At 46.3% G+C, this 17,887-nt stretch overlaps 1 protein-coding gene across 1 annotated transcript in view; it reads right to left on the reverse strand.

Moving 5' to 3' along the window:
* The window catches only part of NADK (NAD kinase), a 36,786-nt gene extending 20,129 nt beyond the window's left edge, over positions 1 to 16,657 (reverse strand). The window contains exons 1-2 of the mRNA XM_056865197.1: positions 16,482 to 16,657; positions 3,263 to 3,346 (exon numbers count right to left, since the gene is read on the reverse strand). Coding sequence (XP_056721175.1) covers positions 3,263 to 3,346; positions 16,482 to 16,657 — 260 coding nt within the window. The remainder of the gene's footprint in view (positions 1 to 3,262; positions 3,347 to 16,481) is intronic.
* Between the last annotated feature and the right edge of the window lie 1,230 nt (positions 16,658 to 17,887).

The raw sequence follows: 17,887 nt of genomic DNA on the forward strand, positions 1-17,887 counted from the left end.
TTTCTGCTGCAGACCAACATGGCTACCCAACTGAAAGTGTAGAGTAGATGATGTGCATAGCATAACACAAACATCAAACGTGAAATGCTCCAACACAATATGTTCTGTAGCAACTTGGTATGGGACAGCCTGGACCGAAGGCCAAAAACCAGAGCCTTACCTGTCTTGGATCGCAAGAGAAGGCCACAAGTGGATCAACATGTCCTCAACTCTTTCCCAACCAACTCCGCTTCCTCTGATAGCAACTATAAATAGCCAGCAAGCACCTACTCATATGGCAACACCCCGTTACCTTTTAAGAGGCGGCCGCCTGCCATTGGATAAGAACCCCATGGTAATCAAAGGTAGGTGTGTGTGACTGTCCAATTATGGGAATGCACTGTACTAGAACCAACCAGAACTCTTCGATCCAGGCTATCTGCAGAGCTTCCTCTGGTCGCCAAAGGCCACACCCTGCTACCTTAAGAGTTAGCCACACTCCATTGGTTCAGAACCTTGTTGTACTCAAAAGCTGGCAACTAGATTGCGCATTTAAGGCAACCTGCTTTGCTACAATGAAATGGGGGTACAGCCTTTACTCACCCAGTGTTTACAAAGCAATAAGGAAGCTGCAAACCAAACAGGACGCTGTTGGTTCTGGGCAATAAGGAGACTTTACGACAGAAAAACCGAAGCAATTAAAACACAATTCAAACAGACATGGATCTACCCCATTTCAGAGCACTGCCATAGATGGACAGTCAAGATGCAAGTCCTGGGATATTGCAGGGCTCTGAACCAACAGGAAGGCAGTCATCTCTTAAACGGAAGCATGATTTATCCTCGTGAACAAGCTATGGGTATGGTTATACGCTGGCGATCAGCAGAAGCTCTGCTGGGCCTTGAGAAGTACTCCGGAGAATCACCCAAATGTGGCCTTTACTTGGAATGCAAGGAAGGAAGCATCTGCCCTCAAGTCCAGGATGAGTACTACCAAACAAACTATTTAGGAAATGGGTATCTTTGGGCATTTGAAAATTGACTTCTGTTTTATTCTGCATCTGCCATCTGCTTTGCAGTAAGAGAAGCTGCAGAGGTATGGTCAACTGAATGTGACCGAATGTCATGCTGTCTTTGGATGGAGGAATTCTTTTTTGTTTTGTTTTTTGCAGACTATTATTCTTGATGGGAACAGGAACTAAGCACAGGCATCAAAAAAGGTGGGCATAACTGGAAAAGAAAAGGAGATGAATTGAAATTCAAATCCTATGCTGGCCATAATTAGACGAGGAACAGAGAATAAAATGGCTGCTATCATACTGCCCTTGTACAAATCTCTGGTGAGACCACACATGGAATACTGTGTACAGTTCTATTCACCACACCTAAAAGAGGATAATGCAGAGCATGCCTATTATATTAGGTGCTGTGGAACACAGGCAGGACAGTGCTGCTGCAGTCGTCTTGTTTGTGGGACTCCTAGAGGCACCTGATTGGCCACTGTGTGAACAGACTGCTGGACTTGATGTGCCTTGGTCTGATCCATCAGGGCCTTTCTTATGTACTTATGAAACTACCCACAAGGGCACAATCCTCAAAGACATCCTCTGGGCAAGCCATGCTAATATAAACAAAGCAAACATCAAAACACAACAGCGGTCAGGCATAGCTCTGGTTCATTTCAATACAGACTATTTCAGAGGGCTTCCCAGAAGATCAGGCCTCATGCTAATTTGTGGGGCTGGGATGCCATATGGATTGTGACTCCCTGCCTTTAAAGATTTCTTAGGGTTTTGCCGAAGAACAAGAGGGCTGTTTGGCTTTCTTGCCATCCCCCTAACATATCTATGGTAAGTTACACATCCTCAGGCTACCTGTGGAAGCCCAAACTGATCTTCAGCCTAGGGACAGTTTCTAAATTCTCATCCCTGTCGTTGTGCTTCAGAAGCCCCATCTTGTGCAAACCAGACCTGAGATTATTTCACATCATTTTCTGTTTCTTCACACCAAATATTTCTATGCAAAATGTACCCATAATTTTAACATTACTTGTGCGCATTAATGCACTTCACAGTTTACATGTAAATTGCTTGCACTGTACTTCCAACTTCCATAAAAAATAGCATATAAAAACTACCCAACGTCCAAACAACAATACAAAACCGTTTGTGAGGAGAACCAGAATCATTGACAAAAGGAGAAACAAATAAAAAAAGGGGGGGGGAGAGAGGCAATATTTGCTCATCTCTACTTTCAAGCCATTCTGTGGAATGATGACTACATCACTTCAGAGGTGAAATAGCACACAGCAGAATGGGTTACAATTGTCTGGGAACACCCAGATAAAGGAGAAGCTTCCACTAAGGGATTCAGAACAAGCACTGTCTGGGTTGTGGAAACTTTATGGCTTATTAATCAACAAACCGATAAAAGGGAGGGGGAGATGCAAGGTGACAGCTTTATTGTCATGTAAAGCCCCTACGAGCTTTGCTGTATAAGCTTCACCAGAGCAAAAATTTCTTTTTGCTCAACCTTTCCACAGCAACTGAGTTCTATTACCCTTGCATCTTTTTTCCTTTCTTGCTTTGCTGCCACGCTGCTTGATGTAGCCCCATTTTTTCCCCTTATTAATCAACATGCTAATTATCAGTAACATTAAGTTGTATAGTTTCGGGTATGCAAATAGGCTCTCTTCTTCATTGAACTCTTGCTCTGAATTTGACATCGTTCAGTTTTCTTAAAAAGGTTGCAAAGTTTATATTCACATGGCTTAAAGAGACGAGAGGAGTAAAAAAAAACACCTCCTCTGGGGAACCCAAAACCTGGCCTGCAAGGAAAAGTTCTGGAAGACAAAACCAGCTACACTGATAGTGCATTTTTTAAAACTCACTAAATCAGCTGCATGGTTTGACAGCACAAACAGAGTCAATGGTGGGCAAAATACCTCCTCTCCTTCACTCCCATACTCAGCTGTTGGCAACAGGCAACAAATGAACAGGGCAGAAACAAACAACAGAAAACTATATAGGTACAGAATAAGAGCCTGACTTTACTTACTAAGCCACAGATTGTCTAAATACCGTAACATTATTTTTGCCTCTTTTGAAATCCATCAAATTCAGTTCAGCCAAGAGAAAGCTGGCAAAGACGCCCAGATCTATAACTGAATTGGATGGAGGCATGGAAACTGATATGGATGGAAGTGAACGATTATGCTCAATGAGTCAACATTTAATTCACCAGAGGAATAGGATCAGGCGTTCCTGAAGGCAGAGGCACTCACATGATTGTTTGGGGGTTCTGCAGCATGCAGGCTTTTGGTCCGAACGTGGTTACGGGGCATGGTCCATGCAAGGAGCGTGTCCTCCTGCAAGAGAAAAAGAAAAACACAAGAGTTTCAGTTCTTTGTTACTGTAATGGTTCGCTAGTGGAAGCACTCATGGAAAAGCACGTGGACCTGAAAAGAGACCGTCAAATTAGCTGCTTCGGCCATAGAAATGAAATATGTTTTTGTCTCACCCTTCCTCTAGCAAGCTGCATTACTCATCACCACTCTTTGCTGCCAAAATCATGCCTCTGCCTCATTATTCTATGTGACCCCCCTCTTTAACTCAGTTTCTACATAGAAGAAGAGTTGGTTTTTATATGCCGACTTTCTCTACCACTGAAGGGAGACTCAAAATGGGTTACAATCACCTTCCCTTCCCCACAACAGACACCAGGTGAGGTAGGTGGGACTGAGAGAACTCTAAGAGAACTGTAACTAGCCCAAGGTCACCCAGCTGGCTTCGTGTGTAGGAGTGGGAAACAAATCCAATTCACCAGATTAGCCTCCGCCGCTCATGTGGAGGAGTGGGGAATCAAACCCGGTTCTCCAGATCAGAGTCCTGAATCCAGAAAAACTCTGTCCTTACGTTCAAAGCCCTTCACGGTTGTGCCTCCTCCACACACCTTTCTCCTCTAGCATTCTAAAACATCCCTTCAAAGGTTGAGCTACAAACTAAACAATATAACAAACCACCTCAGCTTTCTGTTTCCTCGCCACCACCTTTTGCAACATTACCTGTGCATCCATAAATCAGCATTGTAAGCGTATCATACGTATAATGATGCACAATCATAAATTGCATATAAAAACCTCACAACATGTAACTTCAATGAATGGCCAAATGCAACAGCCCTGACCAGGATGGCAGAGGCAAGCTCAAATCTCATCAGATCTCAGAAGCTAAGCAGGGTTGGCCCTTGTTGGTACTTGGATTGGAGACCATCAAGGACAGCTATGCAGAGAAGAAGAGTTGGTTTTTATATGCCGACTTTCTCTACCACTTAAGGAAGAATCAAACCGGCTTACAATCACCTTCCCTTCCCCTCCCCACAACACACACCCTGGGAGGTGGGTGAGGCTGAGAGAGCATGACTTGCCCAAGGTCACCCAGCTGGCTTCGTGTGGAGAGTGGGGAATCAAACCCGGTTCTCCAGATCAGACTCCACCGCTCCAAACCACCGTTCTTAACCACTACACCCCGTTCTTAACCACTACAGAGGCAGGCAATGCCGAACCACCGCTGAATGAAAACCTATTCAGTTGCCATAAGTCGGCTGCAACCTGACAACGCTTCATACACACATTCACATACGCACACAACTGAAGTGAATGTGAGCTCTTCATATATTTGGGTGCTGTCAAGTATACAGCTGCTACAGAAACAAATAGCAAGAACGGTATTATTAATGATCATCATAACAAATCACAACAACTATTATGTGCAGGATCAGACTAGTGCCTCTTAATTAATATTAAGAGGTACCTAGCTGCTGCTGTGTGGCTGAATAGCCGTAGAAGTGATTCAGCCAGAAAAAAATAAGAGTTGTGTCATCTTGAAACACAAGCTATATTTTTAATGACTAAGAAACACACACTTCTTGTGAGCGTAGTGCTCTACAACTAATACTCGGAGGTCAGCTGAGAGACTAATTATATCATTAGAGCTTCACAGGAATGTCAGGCAACTCCGGTACATTAACACAACACCTACACATACTGCCCCAAACCACAACAATAACAAGCTGAGTTCTGCAACTTGCAAATGGTATGAAAATTCAGATTTCACTCGAAGAAGAAAAGAAGAGGAGGAGGAAGAGGAGGAGTAGTTGGTTTTTATATGCTGACTTTCTCTACCACTTAAGGGAGACTCAAACCGGCTTACAATCACCTTCCCCTCCCCTCCCCACAACAGGCACCCTGTGAGGTTGGTGAGGCTGAGAGAGCTCTAAGAGAGCTGTGACTAGCCCAAGGTCACCCAGCTGGCTTCGTGTGTAGGAGTGCGGAACCAAATTCAGTTCGCCAGATTAGCCTCCGCAGCTCATGTGGAGGAGTGGGGAATCAAACCCGGTTCTCCAGATCAGACTCCACTGCTCCAAACCACCGCTCTTAACCACTACACCACTAGCTCTTCCACACTGGATGCTATATAAGTCACCAACACTTTACCATCCTGGTTTCCATGATTATCAGCAGGCATTGCCAGTCTTCGTATCCTTCTATCCCATTTCTATCCCCCAGGTTAGAGTTTGTGGTTCCCCTCACCCATTTCATGAGGACTACAACCTTTCTTTTTTCAATGGAAATTTCAAAAAGCTGAGTTCTGCATTCAATGAGCGCTTAAATTACTACATAAGAAGCTGCCTCATACTGTTACTCCATCTAAAACAGTACTGTCTACTCTGATTAGCAGTAACTGCCGGGAACTGAATCTGGGACCGTCTGTGTGCAAGACATGTTCTCTGTCAAACTCAGCCACAAGCCCCTCCCTTATGGGCTTGTCCAGCCAGCATGGTGTAGTGGTTAAGAGCGGTGGTTTGGAGCGGTGGACTCTGATCCGGAGAACTGGGTTTGATTTCCCGCTCCTCCACATGAGCGGCGGAGGTGAACCGGGTTGGCTTCCCCACTCCTATACATGAAGCCAGAGGCTAATCTGGTGAACTGGATTTGTTTCCCCACTCCTCCACACGAAGCCAGCTGGGTGACCTTGGGCTAGTCACAGTTCTATTAAGAGCTCTCTCAGCCCCACCTACCTGTTGTGGGGCGGGGAAGGGAAGGTGATTGTAAGCCGCTTTGAGTCTCCCTTAAGTGGTAGAGAAAGTCGGCATATAAAAAACCAACTCTTCTTCTTCTTTATACCAAATCAGAGTATTGGTCCACCTAGCACTGACTACTCTGTCTGGCAGCAGCTCTCAAAAGTTTTATACAGGATGTTTCCCAACATCTGCTACTTGAGATCCTCTAACTGAAGATGCCAGAAAAGACACCTGGACTCTTCTGCAGTCTCACGGAATCTTAGCATACACACCACCTTCGGTATGATGCTAGGAGGCAACCATGAGTGTCGTTCAGGCCACAAACAGCCCTTTACCCAAGCATGAGAACAGAAACAGACCCGTGAGGAGAGATTGAAGGAGCTGGGGATGTTTAGCCTGAAGAGGAGAAGACTGAGAGGGGATATGATAACCATCTTCAAGTACTTGAAGGGCTGTCTCATAGAGGAGGGTGCTGAGTTGTTTTCTGTTGCTCCAGAAGGTTGGACCAGAACCAAAAGGTTGGAATTAAACCAAAAGAGATTCCGGCTAGACATTAGGGAGACTTTTCTAAGAGTTAGAGTGGTTCCTCAGTGGAACAGGCTTCCTCGGGAGGTGGTGAGTTCTCCTTCCCTGGAAGTTTTTAAGAAAAGGCTAGATGGCCATCTGTCAGCAATGCTGATTCTGTGACCTTAGGCAGATGATGAGAGGGAGGGCATCTTGGCCATCTTCTGGACATGGAGTAGGGGGTCACTGGGGGTGGCGGGGAGGCAGTTGTGAATTTACTGCATTGCGCAGGGGGTTTGACTAGATAACCCTGGTGGCCCCTTCCAACTCTATGATTGTATGAAAACATACTCCAAGGCACAAGGCGCTGAATGCATCCTAAGGTCAAAGCTAGAAAGACACTATCAGGACAGAAGTAGGCAATAGAAGAATCACATGGCTACCATCAGCAATACTCTTGCCCTCTTCTCTCCCTGCAAAAAGAAGAATTAGGCAAAACATGTGACCTGACTCTCATCACATAATGGAATTTCTCTGCCTCCAGCATGATCCCCACAATATGATGGAATCATGTCATATGCTTTTGTATGATGATGGCTACGAAGAGAGAGAGAGAAAGCAGTACACCCGCAACGACCGTGGAAATCATTCTGCGAACCTGAGCCATAAAGAATGCTTTCAGTGATCACATCGGTGACAGAACTCATTCCAAGAAGCCAAGGGACATACTCACACCAATACGCGCTTCACCGAACATTTAGCAATTGAGCAGGCATGCAAGGTTTAAAATGTAAATACTCATGCGGTATCCTCCTGGGTTCCTGAGAAGCCTTGTTTTAAGGCAAGCTGTGCAGCCTCGTAAAATTAAAATACACCAGAGATACAGGAAGTAACAGGTATGCCTAAATTAGCCTTGTAGGTAAAGTTCTCACAAGTTACTAGTCCACAATAAAAAAATTTACTAGCCCATATCTTCATACATGACTATCTTAGCCTTTTTGGCAGTGTATGAACTGTCTCAGAAGAAAAAAAAGAAAGCCCGCTCTTTTTATTGCCCAGACTGGTTGCCTGAAAGCAATTCTGGCACATCTTAGAGAACCAGCGTGGTGTAGCAGTTAACAGTGGTGGTTTGGAGCAGTGGATTCTAATCTGGAGAACTGGGTTTGATTCCCCACTCCTCTATATGAGCGGCGGAGGCTAATCTGGTGAACCGGGTTTGTTTCCCCACTCCACGTGAAGCCAGCTGGGTGACCTTGGGCCAGTCACAGCTCTCTTAGAGCTCTCTCAGCCCCACCTGCCTCACAGGGTGTCTGTTGTGGGGAGGGGAAGGGAAGGCGATTGTAAGCCGGTATGAATCTTTCTTAAGTGGTAGAGAAAGTCAGCATATAAAAACCAACTCCTCTCCTTCTTCTCATGTATTTGTAATCCTGGAATAAGTGCACGAATAAACCCAGAGCATGCACTCTAACTCCAGACAGAGACTGTAGTAACTGGTAGTTTGTGCAATTAGAGATCTGCAAGCCGGCTGTCTTGGATCTGTTCCCAAGGACTGCTGTCCTACCGCTGCCAGCATATCTATCCTAATCCAATTCTTCCCCCTGCTATCAACACTGATATTTTCCTCATGGCCAAAGCAAAACAACAGAGCTTTTGGCGCCCTGTAATATTTAAAGGGAGGAACCGTGAAGGTGAACAATGATTGAAGACGAAGAAGAAGAGTTGGGTTTTTATATGCCAACTTTTCTCTACGGCAAACTTGAGGGATAGTCACTTCACCCATCTGCAAGCTTTTAATCCTAGCATTTTGAGCTCGGAAAGAAGCCAGTCATGTACAGACCAGAAGAAGAAGGGTTGGTTTTTATATGCCGACTTTCTCCACCTTTCTAAGGAGAATCAAACCGGCTTACAATCTCCTTCCCTTCCTCTCCTCACAATAGACAACTTGTGAGGTAGGTGAGGCTGAGAGAATTCAGACAGAACTGTGACTAGCCCAAGGTCACCCAGCTGGCTTCATGTGGAAGAGTGAGGAAACCAACCTGGGTAGTAGTAGTAGAAGAAGTAGAAGAGTTAGTTTTTATATGCCGACTTTCTCTACCACTTAAGGGAGACTCAAACCGGCTTACAATCACCTTCCCTTCCCCACAACAGACCCCCTGTGAGGTGGGTGGGGCTGAGAGACTGTGACTAGCCCAAGGTCACCCAGCTGGCTCCGTGTGTAGGAGTGAGGAAACAAATCCAGTTCACCAGATTAGCCTCCGCTGCTCATGTGGAAGAGTGGGGAATCAAACCCAGTTCTCCAGTTCAGAGTCCACCGCTCCAAACCACCGCTCTTAACCATACACCACGCTGGCTCCGCCGCTCATGTGGAGGAGTGGGGAATCAAACTCGGTTCTCCGGATTAGAGTCCACTGCTCTTGACCACTACACCATGCTGGCCCCATCGTTCCAATTCACGTGACAAAGCAGCAGCCTTCAAACATGTTATGCTCAATGAAAGCGAGCCATGCTGACATGTCCGTTAAAAAAAATGCCTGTGTACTGCAGAGGATTCTGGGGCACATTCAGCAGCACAGGGTATAGTTAACACAAGGCATATACTTTAGCCATGCCCGCTTGGCCTCTTCATGGAGAAAACACCCGGCACGCTCCTGCAATCCTAGATTGCAGGGGAAGATAGACAACTGTGAGAAAGGAAAGTTCATCCTTCATTACTGGCCTTGTAATTCAAGGGACCTATGATTAGTTTCTGAAGTTCTCCCTACATTTAGAACACAACTGAAATAAAATTGTGTGCGGCTCCCCCTATGTGTTGAGTGGATGTGCTGATGGGCCGGCGGACAATCTCTCTATTTTGTATCATTTCTCCTTAAACTGTACAGAGATGGTTAAGATTCTGGAGCAACTAGTATCCTTGAACTAGCATCAATATTATGATGGGGTGGTGTCTCATCTGCTTGGCATGCAGAAGGTCCCAGGTTCAACCCTTGGCATCTCCAGTAAAAAAAGATCAACTGCTAGAAGAAGAAGAGTTGGTTTTTATATGCTGACTTTCTGTCAGATAGGCTCTCTGCCGGCCCGGGATCAGAAACAAGATGGTTCTCCCCCACGGACAAAATGGAGTTTTTGTGCACTCCACTCCTTCCCCTTTTGCACCCGGTCTCCTGACCAAGATCTGCACCTCAATGGAGACCCGCCCAGGTAATCGCTGATCTGATACCGGGTCCCGCAAAACAATGCCGGGAGCCCGGGAAGATCAGCCAGTTAACGCACGCATTTATTTTCTGTATGTGTTGCCTTAAGTCATTACCGGTAGTTCACTTCTGTATTATTCCTTTGTTTCTATAACCTAATCAACCCCATTGTATTTTCCCTATATATGTACCAATACTCCCCCATGTCTGTATTCTAGCCTTAAGTCTTTGACCTGCTGAAATCGCTGACTTTCTGAAATAAACTTTTAACTCGCTGCACCGTCTGGAGAAAAGTTATTGCCAGGAACGCATCGGATTGCTAAAGCCTGACACTTTCTCTACCACTTAAGGAAGAATCAAACTGGCTTACAATCACCTTCCCCTCCCCACAACAGACACCCTGTGAGGTAGGTGGGGCTGAGAGAGCACGACTAGCCCAAGGTCACCCAGCTGGCTTCATGTAAAGAAGTGGGGAAACAAATCCAGTTCACCAGATTAGCCTCCGCTGCTCATGTGGAGGAGCGGGGAATCAAACCCGGCTCTCCAGATCAGAGTCCACCGCTCCAAACCACGACACCAAGCTGGCTCTCACCTCTGCTAGGGCAGAGGTGTCGAACTCATTCGTTACAAGAGCCAGATATGACATAAATGTCACTTGGTCAGGCCAGGCCAGGCCTTGCCTGCCCAGATCGAGAGTGGGGAGGGGGGGTGGCTGCCTCGGCTGTCTTGCAGGCCGGATAAGAGTACTCAAGGGGCTGGATCTGGCCCCCGGGCCGTATGTTTGACACCCCTGTGCTAGGGTGATGTGAAAGACCTTGGCCTGAGACGCTGGAGAGACGCTGCCAGCTGACAGTACTGACCTTGATGGACCAAGGGTCTGATTCAGTATAAGGCAGCTTGAGGTGTGTTCAACTGAATGACAAAACTGATTAGACCATACAGCAAATGAAACTTCTGGTCAAGTCAATTTCACTTATAAGGGACGTTTTTTTAAAGACACACACAAATGCAGATTATCTGCTACTAATTTGGTACAAGAGATAAAAAGCGACATGCTTCAAGAGGTCTTGCCCAGTTGGTATGGGCCACAGAGATGGTGTGGTAGACCATATAAGGCACAAGAGTGGTTCAGAGTGGCACTGCAGAAGTGGTACTCTGACTCAATCTTTTCAGGTCCACCTCCTTTGTCAGAAACTCCAGCCCTATGAGGAAAGGCTGAGGGAGCTGGGAATGTTTAGTCTGGAGAAGAGGAGGTTGAGGGAGGACATCATCGCTCTCTTTAAGTATTTGATGGGCTGTCACTTAGAGGAGGGCAGGGAGCTGTTCCTGTTGGCAGCAGAGGATAGCGTTTGCAATAATGGGTTTAAATTGAGGGTGGAAAGGTACCACCTGGATATTAGGGAGGAAATTTTTTACAGTAAGAGTTGTTCGACGGTGGAAACAGCCACCTAGGGAGGTGGTGAGATCCCCCTCACTGGAAGTCCTTAAGCACAGACTGGACAAACACTAGTCAGGGATGCTCCAGGCTGATCCTGCATTAAGCAGGGGTTGGACTAGATGGCCTGTACGGCCCCTTCCAACTCTATGATTCTAGTGTTACGAAGAAGCTTCTTTTGCTTACAAGAGAGCTATTCTGTTGCATTTATGTGATCACACAAGCCCAGGATTAATTACATTTTTCTGTTTCTCTTATATATGCATCCTGCTGTTTTTCTAGTGAGCTTGGGCTATTGTCACATGCAGCTCTTTCTATTTCCATAACTACCTTCAGAAGACAGGAATATTGCCTTGCAGGGTTAGCTCATCTGACCCATACAACGTGCAATCCTCCTAAGACCATTAAGTCAATGGGCTCTGAAAGGTGTAACTCTGCTTAAGACAGTACAGCTAGTCCAGAATCCCACTTCTCCGCTGTGACAGTTTCTAGAGGAGATGAACCAGTGTGGCGTGATGGCTAGAATCTTGGCTGGGGAGATCCAGGTTCAAATTCCCCACTTGGCCACAAAGCTCTCTCCATCCAGCCCACATCACCAGGCCACTGCGAAGATAAAATCAAGGGAGCACGCCACACCAAGCTTCTCGCAGCAAGGGAGAGATAAAAACGAGACAGCTAGCAAAAAAGACAGGCGAGTCAGGTGCAGCTTAATGCTCCTCTTGTTCCTCTGCTTGCCACCTGCAAACAGTGTTCCGGAAGTTATGGTCCTTCCACATCCTGCTTTCCCCCTTGAAATCCCTCCTCCTCTGCTGGTGAAGCTTATTTGCAGTGGGGAAGCACAGGCTGATGACATGATGTCTTGATTCCAGCCTCAGATGCTTCCTCTGGCGCACAAAAACGGGCACGATGCGGCACGTCATGCCTCGAGAAGTGGTTGTGTAACTACGTGCCTGCCCCGAGAGATCCAATCAGGACTGCAAAGGAAAAGTGGGCTTGCTCATGCCAGAATGATGGGGACAGTCAGGCATCCTGCAATTTAGGATATCAGCAGGAGTCACAAGAGGTTATCCTGTCCCTTAGCAAGAGCCTGCGGCAGGGACTTGTCCCTAAGATGGTGCCAACTGGCAAGAGTTCGTCTATATTTAACAATCCTCGGATTCTACAGGCGTGGCTGAACTGGTTTGATGACAAGACACTAGATCATTGGGATAGAAAAATTTCCCGCTGACCCTTCCCTCGGCATCAACCACTTAGCAGGAAGGCCTGCTACTGCACTTTGACGAGGGAGACATGTCCGTGACACTAGGAAGAATTTTCTAACAGTCAGAGGGGTTCCTCAGTGGAACAGGCTTCCTCGGGAGGTGGTGAGCACTCCTTCCCTGGAGGTTTTTAAGCAGAGGCTAGATGGTCATCTGTCAGCAATGCCAACTTGGAAGGCTTTAAGAGGGGAGTGGACATGTTCATGGAGGAAAGGGGTATTCATGGATACTAGTTAAAATGGATATTAGTCATGATGTATACCTATTCTCTCCAGGATCAGAGGAGCATGCCTATTATCTTAGGTGCTGTGGAACACAGGCAGGATGGTGCTGCTGCAGTCGTCTTGTTTGTGGGCTTCCTGGAGGCACCTGGTTGGCCACTGTGTGAACAGACTGCTGGACTTAATGGGCCTTGGTCTGATCCAGCAGGGTTTTTCTTATGTTCTGATTCTATGACCTTAGGCAGATGATGAGAGGGAGGGCATCTTGGCTATTTTCTGGGCATAGAGTAGAGGTCACTGGGGGTGTGGGGGGAGGTAGTGGTGAATTTCCTGCATTGTGCAGGGGGTTGGACTAGATGACCCAGGTGGCCCCTTCCAACTCTATGATTCTATAAGGGAGACCAGGAAAAGGGTGGGGGGGATCTATAACTAGCATGTGAGACAGAAGAGAGGCTAGGACCTGTCTCAGCCACTCTTCAGCATGGTTACATAAGCACATTATGACACTCCCTTGTCTATTTATCTCTTGCCCTCCTAAAACCTGGGCTCCACCCATTCCTTTCAACACCACCTTTCACCTGCTTCCAACCCCACATAATCTGCCCTTGCATTCATTCCCTCTCTCTCCCCCCTTTCAGTCAAGCTCAAGAAGCACAGGGAGGGAGGGAGCAGGCGAGACAGGCAAGCCACTGTGGAGAGGGCCAGGTTTAGATCGCGGCCAGCAGATAAAAATCTTGATGTTAGCCAGCCCAATTAAACCCGGCAGGACAAGATCTTCCAAAAGGGTCGCAAAAGGGATAAACACACACACACCCTTCCCTGGTTTTCCACCAACAGGTTGGCTAATGTCAAGGAGAGCCAGCGTGGTATAGTGGTTAAGAGGGGTGGTTTGGAGGGGTGGACTCTGATCTGGAGAACCAGGTTAGATTCCCCTCTCCACATGAGCGGCGGAGGCTAATCTGGTGAACTGGATTTGTTTCCCTGCTCCTACACGCGAAGCCAGCTGAGTGACCTTGGGCTAGTCACAGTTCTATTAAGAACTCTCTCAGCCTCATCTGCCTCACGGGATGTCTGTTGTGGGGGAGGGGAAGGGAAGGTGATCATAAGCCGGTTCGATTCTTCCTTAAGTGGTAGAGAAAGTCAGCATGTAAAAACCAACTCTTCTTCTTCTTGGTCTGCCCTGAAGATGAACTACACCAGGACCGGCAACTCAGTCAACTGAAATATTATCGTCTGGCTGTCTAGTACTTGACAGTAGTCAAAATATTCTCTGAAGCCACAAACACCAAGGCAGGAGACAGCTCACCCATTTTAATTCATGACGTAGTCAGCAAAGGGTTGCTTGCCCTCTGGCCTGGTCATTCCAGAAACAGAGCAGAGCAGAGCATCCCCTATAAAAGCAAATGCTTCCAAAAAAGCTGCAAAGATCACAGCGAAGGCCTGCCCGCTGTAAAATTAATTACACTGCCAGTTCGTCAACTTTCAGAAGGATTGTAATGCCCTTGTTTCCCAACAGTAGTTAAAATTAATCTTGTGATATAGATAAGGCCTCCTCAAGGTTTGTTATTGTAATAAAGATAATGCAGTGAAAATATTTGGCCATAATTTAATGGGGCATAAGATGACGGGGCATGCTGACCATAGTATGTTTGACCCGTGACTGCTCCACTCTGGGTCATTTGCCATCTTTTATTTGTCTTTAGACTGTATGGTCTTTCTTTCTTTCCTATTACTAGATATATATAGATAGATATATATATGGAAATTTTTTAATTCTTTAAATTATTTTACTATTTTCTTACATTTATTTTGGTGGAATTTTTACCTTATTCTGTATTGTTGCTATGGCTTTTTTATTTTTATTTTTGCTAATGCAATAAAGACTTGATGATGATGACAATATTTGATCAGTCACTTGACCAAGCCTTTTTTGGGGACTGGTCAATACCCAACCCTAACCACCTCTTCATTGTTAAGTATTTTTTAAGGAAAGGAGATCAAAGGAAAAACAGAAGGAGCGACAGAAAAAGAAGAAGAAAACAAAGAGAGGGGGCAACAGGGAGGGGGGGAAGAAGAAAAGTTTTTTAAATGTACAGAATATTATGCAGGCTGGGCTGAACACAGAATCTCTGGCTGGAACACTGACTATCTTATACTCCTGAACTCCTAGCTGCCTTTGTTCAAAGTCCCACTCTGCAGCCATCGGCTACTACTTAGTAGCATTGGATGAGAGAAAGAGAGAGAGCTCTACCTGCCAAATAGTTCCATGAGCACAAGCTATGCAAAGACAGGCTCAGCAATGAAAGGTCTTCCCTCTTGCGACAGCCCTGAAGAGTAAAGGCAAGGAATCCACCACACACAGGCGTGGGCACACAGCCGTCCGCATGTTCTGAAGCAAGCCTTTCATGCAAGGGCTACCTTTGCACGAACACCACCGTGAGTCATCAAAGAGCTCATGTCAGGAAGGACACACCCTGTTTTGTTTACGGAGTGAGGCAAACAGCCTAGAACGAAAGACTGCCCTGCTTCCCTGTAAGAAGTACAGCTCCTCTTTCAATTGACCCAAGTCAGACCTGAACGGCTTTTCCCACATTTTGTTTGGCAATGTACAGCAAGGTACGGATCCTCAACACATGTAGCGTTTGGCTATATTTGCCTGTTCTTCATGCTTTTCCATTCGTTCTCCCTCCTACTTCCTGGACTGAAATTTAGACTGTAGCACCCTTGAGGCAGAGACTTAAAAAAAATATATACCACTGAACAAAATGTGTGGAGTCCATTAATAATTACAGCTTGGTATAGGTTTACTGTACACGGCCATAGGCCTTTACAATCTAAAACATCATTACTACGAGTTAAAAATTATAAAACTAATTAAATACAGAAAACGATAAGATCCTCAAATTACACCCAACGTTCCATTTCTCATTAACATCCCTAGGAGGTAGGTTAGTCGAAATTTTATGCAATGTGGGGATTTGAAACTGTATCTCACAGACCCTGGTCCAACATTCTACCCACTACACCATACCAGCTTTCTCACCACTAAAGTGGTTAGAGTGCCAGACTTTGATCAGGGAGACCCGGGTTCAAACCCCCAGTCACACACTCTTAGCCTAACCTATCTTGCACAAGAATTAATGGTGTGGGGGGGATACTTCACCCCGAGCTCTGTGCAATAAAGGCAAGATTACAAGAGTAAAATGAACCACCCTACGAAAGGGCAAGGAACTAAATAGACCGCTGATGTTCCAGTCCCTGCAAACATATCTTCAGAACCATAGAAGCCACAAAACTGTTTTTTTTTAAAAAAGGCTGGATAATATAATGTCAAAACGGGAAATGAACAAAGTCTGTTGTTTATCCCACTCTGTGGGATGGGCAACATGAAACCACAGGGGAAATGGTCCTTTCTGTACCAGAAAAGGGTAAGGCAAGCTTCCAGCAGTTCAACAAGTTGCTTTAAAACAAAAACAGCTCATTAAACTTCCAGCCAGTTTGATGGATGGGCTGCCATACTAGCAGTGATGGAAAGAGCCATCAAATCGGAGCCGACTTACAGCAACCCCACAGGGTTTTCAAGGCAAGAGATGAACAGAGGTGGTTTGCCATTGCCTGCCTCTGCATAGCAACCTTGATATTCCTTGGTGGTCTCCCATCCAAGTGCTAACCAGGGCTTAGCTTCTGAGATCGGGCTGGCCTCAGCCATCCAGGTCAGGGCCTCACACTTGTACCTCTGCATAGATGCTGCGTTGACCCAGCCAACAGCCACCATCAAACTCAGACATTCAAGTCATCGTTTATTTCGTACCTGAATTCTTTGGTGCTGCCTAAGGCCGGAGAAGCAGACAAGCTGCGTGTCTTCGCCCGACCCCGCATGGAGCTGGCGCAGCTCCATTCTTCGTCAGTGTGACACGTGGAGCACCGGAAGCAGGCTGATTCGGAGCTCATGTCTTCTCCAGCGGGGCCAAAATTCTCTGGATCCATCGTCAGTCGGGGGGAAATCACTTCCTTGGAAAAGGGAGAAAAAAACAGTTTCTTTTTAAAGCCTGAAAACCCACAGTCATACAATTTCTTTGCTGGATTAGACCACGTAATTGAGCATTTTCTTTCCAGCAGTGGCCACCCGGGAGCGCATAAACAGGGTGTGAAAACAACAGAGCCAATGTTCAGTATCCGGTACTCAGCTTTTGTACATTCCATTTAGAGCAGGGGTGGGGAACGTCAGGCCTGGGGGCCGTATAAGGCCCGTGAAATCATTTGATCTGGCCCTTCGTGGGTCCTGGGATATCTCTAGCTCAGAAGGATCTAAGACTGGCGATCCGCACCCTCCTGCGGACAGGAATAGCCTCTATTCAAGGCAGATGTGAGTTTGTTTGCCAAGAAAAGGAACCCTTTTTCCCCCCTTGCAGAAGAGTAGTTAGCTATGGAGCGGCTAGGACCGCCCAAGAAACTGTGTTAACCCTTTCCCACCAGGGCCATGGAGAAACTACGTGGCAGACACTCGGAGCCAAATATAGCAGGCTAATTTTTAAGTTGATAATTTTGTATGGCCTGAGAATGGTGTTATAAATATCCAAATGGCCCTTGGCAGAAAAAAGGTTCCCCACCCCTGATTTAGAGTCACTGTGGCTAGCAGCTTTTTTGGATTTGCTCAAACCTATGTTTTAAAAGACCACACTAAATTGGAAAGAACAGAGTACTCAAAATTGTGAACCAACTGATTCTTCCTCCCGCTTATATCTCACGGGTCCCAAGACTGACCTCCTCTATTTTCCTTCAACTCAACCACCCTCAACATCCCATGCCTACACAGCAACTATAGTTGTAGCTCAGTGGTAGAGCATCTGCTTGGTATGCAGAAGGTCCCGGGTTCAATCCCCAGCATCTCCAGTTAAAGGGACTAGGCAAGTAAGTGATGTGAAAGACATCATCTACTTGCCAGAAGCGGGCGCACACACACACACACATGCCACCCAGTCTTGAGAACTCAAAAGCTTGTGCAGTGTGTTTTGTGCTAGCCTGGTTGGTCCCACCAAAAGGAATTACACGGCTCTTGCTCTCAGATTTTGCTTTGGACCAATAGGGACACTTGCCGCTGAGGGGGAGGAGGAGAAGGAGAGTTGGTTTTTATATGCCGACTTTCTCTACCACTTAAGGCAGAATCAAACCGGCTTACAATCACCTTCCCCTCCCCACAACAGACACCCTGTGAGG

Source organism: Euleptes europaea, chromosome 19 (assembly GCF_029931775.1).
Source record: "Euleptes europaea isolate rEulEur1 chromosome 19, rEulEur1.hap1, whole genome shotgun sequence".
Taxonomy (NCBI): Eukaryota; Metazoa; Chordata; class Lepidosauria; order Squamata; family Sphaerodactylidae; genus Euleptes; species Euleptes europaea.